At 38.7% G+C, this 9382-nt stretch overlaps 1 protein-coding gene across 1 annotated transcript; it reads left to right on the top strand.

Moving 5' to 3' along the window:
- Positions 1–3354: 3354 nt before the first annotated feature.
- Positions 3355–7264, top strand: RIDA (reactive intermediate imine deaminase A; the record flags this gene model as incomplete). Its single annotated transcript, XM_010166189.2, has 5 exons — positions 3355–3460; positions 4014–4068; positions 4940–5008; positions 6614–6669; positions 7202–7264. Coding segments are annotated over 5 exons (349 nt in total), but the record flags the coding sequence as incomplete, so codon positions are not given.
- Between the last annotated feature and the right edge of the window lie 2118 nt (positions 7265–9382).

The raw sequence follows: 9382 nt of genomic DNA, 5'->3' as shown, positions 1-9382 counted from the left end.
CAGCTGCAGTTCGCGCTGTCCGGGAGCTGCACATCCCTTCTTACTGGGAACCCGACTGCCGGGGAGTTTAAATGCTTCTTAGTCTAAAAACTACCTGCTGTAGGGATATATAAGATGTTGTTCAACACTTTCATGGGTAAGTTGTTAGTTGCGACAGTTCTGAATGTAATTAAAAAAAATAGCAAACCCGGTTTTAATTGAAGAAAGGTTTCTCTTTGCTGTTTGGATGTGAAAAAATGTTCAATGACTATAGTAGACTCTTCTATCCAAGGTACTGAGGGATTTTTACCAAGGTATTTTCTAAGAATTTTTAATTCTGCTTTCAGGCTTCGTTTTCCCAATATAAACACAGACTCCTTTCATTTAAACTTTTCCACTTTTAACATCTTAGTACCTTCCAGGTGCATTTTTGCCACCTGAGCTTCAGACTGGGTATCCCTTATAGGAACCATAAAGATGGAGAAATAAAAAGTGTAGAAGCAGAGAGACATGACATGAAGGTTAACTTCTAAACAGCAAACTGGATTGCAGCCAGGGGCCTGGCATCGCTTTAGTGAGGAGAACATCTAAGACCTGAGAAGGCAACAATTCTTCAGCTGCATGTGCACCCCGCCTCCTGCAACTGGCCTAGCCTTCGACATAGCTGTCCACTTCTGTTGTGGATTAATTGCACTCCAATGTTATGTGATTATTGGTAGATCTTGCTGAAATACTGCTTATTGTGCAGCCTGTTAATTGTATGATGGGTCTAACGTCAATAAGTTTATTACTAACTGAGTTTATCAGGTTTCAGTAAACTTGTCAAAGTCCACTGAGCAAAAGTTGCACAAGAAATAACTGCTACATCTCTGCTGTGGAGTCCGAGCTTGGTAACAGACGAAAGAGGCCTTAATATGGAATGAAGAATTGGGGTGTACAGGCTGCATTCCTGGTTCTGCTACAGCCTTTCAGTATGCTTTTTGGTGACCTATTTTTAATGTATTTTTGTATTTCCTTTCCTGCATGCAATTTCCAGTACCTTGAGACAGGTAGGTAGATAGATACATAAAAAGACTCATACGTGTGAGTGTGTATGCCTTTGTGCCTGTGTGTATATATATATAAGTATATATATATATACACATATCATTTATGAAATTTAACTTTTTAAAAGACACATCAGAGATACTATTCTTGTATTAATCAACAATTATTTGTGTAAAGAAGACCTGATTAACTTTGCAGTCCTTGTCTTGAAAGAGCATGCTTTTTAACACCATCTCTCTGATGGATGATGTTCTTCTAAGGTCACAATGTCCGTCCAGTTGCACACTTGGGTGTCCAGAAACCTGAACGACTTCAGGCACACCCTCAGATCGCTGCTGAATCAGAGATTAAAGAGTAGCTACGATTGACCCTAGTTATAGGATACATTTGCAGTTAGTGTGATTTGGGTTTGTTTAGTTGAAGTTTCTCTGAACTTCACTCATTCATTTGACTGCAGTAGAAGTATACCCTTTAGCTGGTAAATTGTTAATAGTCTCAGTGAATGGAGGATTTCACTGGTAAAGCATACCAAGAGAAGAAAGTTGAGGAGCAGAGAAGGTGACCCAGTAAGACTGCTGCAGATGTTGATCTGGCAGTGGTATCAGAAGGCTTCAGCTTGTTTTTTCACCAATTATTTGTGATTTAGGACTGTCTGAAGGCCTTTGTTGGGATAAATGTTTTGTAGTGTCATTTGCTTTATAATAAGCAGTACAAGACAATCTGTCTTTTTAGAGAGCTCATACCTTCTTGTTGCATGGTTCTCTGTGCTTCAAACAGAAGTAGAAGTTTTTGATCTGAGGGCCTGTGCCTCAAACAAAGCAGGACATGGTGAGAAAGAAAACAAAATTAAAGAAGCATGTGTGTTTGGTCCATATACACATTTTCAATCAACAAGACTGTGTTAGCTAGAGAATGACTTCATTCACTAGTTTCTCTTCTTTAAATAGTGTAGTTTCACAATTTACTGCAGTTTGGTTTGTCGATGATAGAGAAAATAATCACCACATAAGATATTTTACTGTATCACGTAAGTTACTGGCTATTTTTTCCCCTTATGAAATTACAGAAAAATGTAGGATAGGGGTAAGAGGAAAGATGGGAGTGATGGCACTGTTTGGGTTGCCTGACCATAACCATTTTACTGAGTCCCTAAATTAGGTTGGTCCCTAATTGTGAAGTCAGTGGATTGAGCCAATGCAATTGAGTCAGTCTCAATCATGAGAAGAGCTGTAATAAAAATGTTCTCTGAAAGAGTCCTTTTCTTTCTCCATTTACATTAAAGGGAAGCTAACCTCCTAACTTGGATACTTCAGGGAGGTGCCTAACTCTAGTTTGTGTAACTTGGGAGGCTTATTGATCTGTCAAAACAATGCATGTTCTTGTGGAATGGGAAGAGATAAGAAAAAACACTACAAACACTTTCAAAAGAATCTTTCTCTAATTTCTTTGCGAAATAGTTTTAATTACCAACTGAAGAGAAGTAAATCGTGTCTCTTGCGTAATGTTTGCTCGGTAGTTTAAATCTTTGTTTGAATCTTTTAATCCCTTTGCAGTAATTAGAGACATTAATAATTGCCACCTCTACTTCAGCAAAAACACAGCTGACATTTATATAAAAATGTTTTGCTAATAGCTTGAATTCTGCATTCTTATGAACTAACCCAGCCAACAGGTCACCCAGGTTCTGTTGTGAGAGGAGAGTGATTGTTCTGGGAATGGAGTGATCCAGGTGGCGTGCTGACGGGCCAAATTAATTACTGTGGAGGAATAATGCCAGAGCAGCAGTGTGCAGGGCTTCATATCACAGCTGGTATTTATTATCGTGGTGCTTGTTTCAGAAGAAAATGGTAAATTTACTGATCACCTCTTTTTTTATATACATGTATATACTTAATTGCTCTGCAGCTGAGATGTAGATGAAAGGTGTTGTCTAGCTGTCAAACTGGGATGGAATATTTATTTGGGCAGGTGCAAAAGATTTTAATTTACTCTGCCTCTGCTCTGTGCTATCTGCAGTGTGAAAGCTGTGTTTAGAGTTGTGTTGCTGCACTGACGCCTTTTGCCTTTCCAATAAACAGGGTTTATTACCTCAAGAACAGAGCTACGCTAATGTAGCTGTGTCTTTCCATAGGTGATCTAATCCCAGGTCTCCCAAAGCGTAAGCAGGTTGCACATATGGCTGTGTGTACAGACTTCTGTGTGCATAACCTAAGTCCTCTATCTTTCTGAGATACTGTAAACTACTGAAGAAAATGTGAAGTGTGCTTTCAGATAGTTAAATGTTTTGATGGGGAAACACTAAACCTAAAATGTCACTTATGTTTTCAGCCAAGCAGTGCTGGTAGACCGGACAATGTACATTGCAGGACAGATAGGTATAGAACCTTCCACTGGGCAGCTTGTCTCCGGAGGGGCAAAGGAAGAAGCTAAGCAGGTAAGGTGTCTTCTAGCAATAAACTTGTAATGGAGTTGGCATGTGCTTAGTTAAACATGGACTTATGAGAAATGAAGAGCCTTAGAGAGTGCATTTCACATCCTCCAAGATGAGGGAAAAGCAGGAGGAAGTCATTCCACCCTGTCATTTTCCATCCAAACCATGTGGAGGTCAGGGAAAGAATCTGTATTTCATTTAGGAAAGAATCAGTGTTTGTAATGAAGGTTCAGACCCTAATAAAAACTCTGGCTTTGAGATGGGGAAAGATTTGTTCCCTGAGCAGCAAAGAGATTGTGTGAGGTAATAGGATGAGATGGCACTGGCATCACATATTTACAGCTAATGAATCTATGGTTTAATATTTGTGGTTTATTAGAAAGTCCCTTTTATTATTTTTTTAATCTGTTTCTGATTTTGCTTGCTCACTGATGGCAGCTGAAGATTTGCTGGGTGAACTTGTACTATAACATGGATGTAGCCAGATTACAACTCAAAATTACAAATTTACCTAAATACAACCCAGCTGATACTAATTGTCTCATTTTTTTATTAGGCTCTAAAAAACATGGGCGAAATCCTGAAAGCTGCAGGCTGTGACTATGGAAATGGTACGTGCTGCTGTGATGGTGGCAAACAAGTGGTTGTTTTTACCTGGATTTAAAAAAAAAGAAGTTTTTTTTTTTTAAAAAAAAATGCTGTTTAAGCTGTTTGCTAAACATTAAGTTGTTATCAATAGCTGGAAGAAACAAAAGTAGTCATGAGTTTGAGTTAGCAAATAGCAAAAATAAATAAACATGCAAGTCTTTGCAATGGGTATCAATGGAACAGTGCTTTTCACCAAAAATTTCTGCCCATGGTACTAATATTTTAACTCTTAACCAGGGAAGCTCAGCTGTAGACAGAGCTGCAATTGACTACAGGCATTTTAAATATTCTAGGCTTTGCTCCAGGTAAAACCAGGTTTGTATCTATGGGGTTCATATTCTAGACACTTCCAATACTTTTCTGGGGGGAGAACTCTAATAGTGGAGCCAAGCCAGGATTTATGCTGACTTGGGCAGTCATAGTTAAAAAAATTCTAGCATAGACTATATTTTCATCCATTTTTGATGGATTTTTTTGGCAGCAGATATTATATATGATATAAATTATTGCCAGTAACTCACAGCTGGCTTGCAACAGCTTTTTTAATTGGCTTGCTTATCAGTTCTGTGCCTATTGGAAGAATTTGGCTTAGAGTGAAATTTAAAATGGAGATTTTCAGAGCTGGTCAGGTATGTCCAATTCCTTAAAGTTTTTATTACATACTAGTTACTCAGATTTCTTAGGTGGTACCTCTAATGGTCAGTATGTGTTTGCAAAACTTTTTTTAGAATACTTGAGAGAATCTATGAAATAAAAGCAAGAAATGCACTAAAGATTTTCAACTTTTGTATACAAGTCAAAGGTCTAAAATAACAGCAGTTATATAATTTCTAGTTGTGAAGACTACTGTTCTGATGGCAGACATGAAGGACTTCAATGATATTAATGATATCTACAAACAATGTAAGTAGATCTTTTGTTTCTGTTTTACCAGTATGGCTTGTGGAACAAATTATATTCACAGTAAGCGAAATGTTTTAATGACTCAGATGATGTAGTTCCAGATTCTTTGAGATTCCAGTAGAAATATAATATTAAAAAAAAAAAAAATGTAAGCACCAGATCAATCACAGCCTTATTTCTTGTGGATTTGTGTCCTGCCATCCCACTAACTCACTGTCATGTGAAGATCAACTCCTGCTATCCCTGCAGGTTGATCTTCCATGCCTCTTTATTTTGATAGGTGTTGTGTTGTCCCTAATACAATTCTACTGTAGGCAGCCTTCAAATGCTTAATTTCAAATTGTGTATCTCCATTTCTTTAAAGTCTGTTTGTATCTTTGAATGATTTGTGAGTTATTGTTATGGGACAAGGCTTATACAAGGATGAGCCACACTGCTCCAATTAAGGAAAAAAAATAATGCTTGGTTAACAAAACGGAATGTAGACTCAAATAGGGGATTCCACTGAGCCATATTGTGCTGAAGAATTTGGGAGAGTATGTTCCTAAGTTCCTTTTTTTATATAGCTATGGGTTATAATTAGGTAGCAACATCTGGTCTTGAATGAAGCCTTCTATTGATGAGCTATCAGCAGGGTCTTCTGCATGTCAAAATGGAATTGTGTGTGTATTTAAGCAGGGTAGAAACAGAGCAGCTAGATACTTAGTTACTTGTTGCATCCTACCTGTAGTTCAGGAAAGCAGTTGCTGCTCTTCTTTGATGGTGAGTTATCCTGCCTTGGCAGTGCAGGACCCTGAAATTACCAGTAATTTCTGAGTTTAGTTTAACTGTCACTAGTAAAACTTTGATTTAATTATGTAAATTCCTTGGAGGTGTTCAAAGTCAGGTTGGATGGGGCTTTGAGAAACCTGATCTACTGAAAGATGTCCCTGCCCATGGCGGGGGGCTTGGGGGGACTGAGCTAGGTGATCTCTAAAGGTCCCTTCCAACCTGAATTATTCTATGATTCCATAGAATATATCTTGACTGATACCCTTCCCCCACCTTGCCCCCTCCACATTCTTTTAATATCCTTGAGCACCAGACCTAATTGGGATGGGAGACATAGGTCAGGGGCCTATTTTTCCTCTGCCTTCCTTTGATACAAGTGAGGTTGGCTTACTTGTTGATTTTAGGCAAATCTAGGATCTTTGCTCATGACTCTTCTGGCAGGGGCCTGTTTCTCCCTCTTGCTCTCTCTGTGAAAGAGCCCTCTCCCACTCCCTGGTGTTTGCCATTGGATGATCACCATCCTGATTTAATCTTTCTTATTTAGCCAAGTTGCTGTTAAGGCATGCAATGTCAGCAGAGTGCAAGTTAACACTGGCTGCTAGGTCACAACTGTAGCTGTCTTCTTGATGATGAATGGTAGCTTGCAGAGATGTTAGAGCAGTCAGTGACCAAAAAAAAAAAACCAAGGGGACAACAGTAGCTGGCACAGAAGATATTTATCTTGTAGCCTTGAACCTGAAACCATTCCAATGACTGCATTTTACACAGATGACTTTGAACAGTGTTTTATCAACAAAGTTAAGTGATTGGTGGATGTTTCTGTTTAAATTACAGTCTTCAAGACAAACTTCCCAGCCAGAGCAGCCTATCAGGTTGCTGCTTTGCCAAAAGTAAGTGTCACTTTTCTGTCTACAAAAAAAAAAACAAAACCCAAAACCAAACAAAAAAAACCCAAAAAAACCCCCAAAAAACCCCCAAACAACAAAAAAAACCAAACAAATAAAAAAAAACAAACAAACAAAGAAAAAGAGTTGTCTGAAACTCTTCACTTCTGAAGCATTCCGACAGCTTTTCTTATTCTGGAGTAGCTTCATTTGCAATTATTTTAATGAAGAATCTTAAGTATTTTAGCTTTTGTTCCAAAGCATACCAGTCTTCCACACATGATAAGAGATCTGATAATGAGAGAGACATTTCTGTATGGTGGAAGATGGCTACAACACTAGAAATAAGGGGTTACAATACTGAAAGAAACGTGACTTTTCAATATTACTTAACGCTGGTAAATCAGTAATACAACTGGCAGAACTATAATCTCCCTCAAATGTCACTCTGTTCTTACAAGGTTGTGTTATACATCCAATTGCTTCATAAAATAGATATATTAAATTCCTTATACATTTCTTCATTGTTTTCTCACAGGGTGCCCGAGTTGAGATTGAAGCTATTGCCATTCAGGGACCCCTCCAAGATGCTTCAGCCTGACTATAAATAGAGACTGAATATCCTCTAAGAGCAGTTTTAGATTTAATACTTCTCCCTTACATCCTATTCCTACAATTGACTATCAGCAGTTACATACAGTTGAAATCACTAAACTTATCGAGGAAAGGTGCTTTCTTCTGGATTGTGGCCTTGGATTTTCTAAAATACAGACTTAGAGTGAGTTCTCTGCTGGCAAACCCTGAAACCTCTGTGAATCCTGCTAAAATCAGCCAAGCTTGATTGCAGGTCGGGGCCCTTACTTTGTGATGGCAACTGGATATTCAGGTGTTACAGGACACATTTGGGTGAACATATGACAGTTATGCTATGGGTGATCTGGACATGGAAAACTGTAATGACTTGTAATAGTAGATTTTCAGTAACTATTTTAAATAAGAAAAAATGACAGAAATAGGAAAACAGAACACATAATTGCTTAGCATACATTTTTTACTTCTGTGTTTTGGGGAAGTTTGCTGTATTTGTTTCTGAACTGTCTTAAATGCTTTCTTTACAGAATAGGTGATTGTTGCGACTTACTCATGTTTTGTTCATATGGGAGCAATTGCTTAAGAAAGTAAAGTGCTAACTTTATAAATCAGCTGCAAATGAATCTCTACCTGTAACCTTTTTCATAGTCTCTTTCATAGCAACTCAACTTTGACTATTCCAAGTGTATGAAGGAAAATATCCTGTTTAATGAGAATAAATTATAATTGCATCTGTAAAAAATCTGCTTATCTCTTCTGGGAACAAACTTTTCCTGATTATGGTTTCGATACTCCATTATAAAAAAGTCCCTGTCTTGATTCTTCAATAAATAATTCAAATCAAAAGAATAGGTTTATTACCTGTCTCCTAGTAGCTCCTGTAGTAGTTGTCCTCCTTGTCAATAGGACAAGAGGAAATGGCCTCAAGTTGCACCAAGGGAAGTTTAGATTGGGTATGAGGAAGAATTTCTTTCCTGAAAGGGTTCTCAGACATTGGAAGGGGTTGCCCAGGGCAGTGGTGGACTCCCCATCCCTGGAGGTATTTGAGTCGTGTAGACGTAGTGCTTAGGGACATGGTTTAGTTGGGGACTTGTCAGTGTGAGGTTAATGATTGCACTTGATGATCTTAAAGGTCTTTTCCAATCTAGGCAATTCTGTGGTTCTGTAAGGACAGGAAGCTATCAACAACCATGGCATTAGTTCCCGGCATTTTTCTCTCTGCCACTGAGGACAGAAGCATCAACTCGATGGGGTGATTAAGCAATATTGAGAAGTCAGACTGGTGATGCTAGTAAGTTATCCCATCCCACTGCATTTATCTTCTATTTAAGCAAGTAGAAATGGATACTGTGTTTTTAAAGAACTAATTTGAAAGTCAACTACTTCATGGTTAAGTTGATTCCCTGTCTTCCCCACAGCCATGTGCCTATGCACAGTATTGGTTTGTTTAGGGGAAAATGGCAAAATCTCAATATGTTTGTTATGCAGTACTCCAGGTGGGGCATTACAAGAGCGGAGTAGAGGGGCAGAATCACCTCCCTCGACCTGCTGGCCACGCTTCTCTTGATGCAGCCCAGGATACGGTTATTGGCCTTCTGGGCTGCAAGCGCACATTGTCTGCTCGTGTTCAGCTTGTCGCTCACCACAGTACATACAGTAGCTAAGTTCAGCCTTGTATATTCCCTACAGTTCTCTCTTCTTACCTCACTCCGCTGTAGGACACTTGCCTGCCTTGCGCTGTGCTGCCTCTGCCCACCTTGAACCCAACACTAGATGGCAGCTTTGATCTTTTCTCTTTGTGCCGACTTGTCCATTTGCTGATCCAAGAACTTTGGGTGTCTTCACTGGCACAAAGGGGTGTGAATATACCATTGCTTTCCCAAGTAAGGTACAATCTGAGACCGAAATGTAAGTGAAGCACTCGAAAAAAATACCAGTAAGGAGGTGGCACTAATAAAAGTCAGGATCTAAAATCCACTTTTAGCTCTATAACACTTTAGCTTTTAGCTGGAGACCAGAATATGTATTCTTCAGGTACAGGAATTCTAGAATGACTGAAATAAACTCTCTTATTTACAGCTATAACATAGCAGTTCTTAACATAAATGATCAGCCTTTCATAGAGATG

The sequence above is a fragment of the Antrostomus carolinensis genome, unplaced genomic scaffold (assembly GCF_000700745.2).
Source record: "Antrostomus carolinensis isolate BGI_N321 unplaced genomic scaffold, ASM70074v2 scaffold774, whole genome shotgun sequence".
NCBI lineage: Eukaryota > Metazoa > Chordata > Aves > Caprimulgiformes > Caprimulgidae > Antrostomus > Antrostomus carolinensis.
Note: the sequence above shows the minus strand (reverse complement) of the source record. Positions and strands in the feature narration are given on the sequence as shown.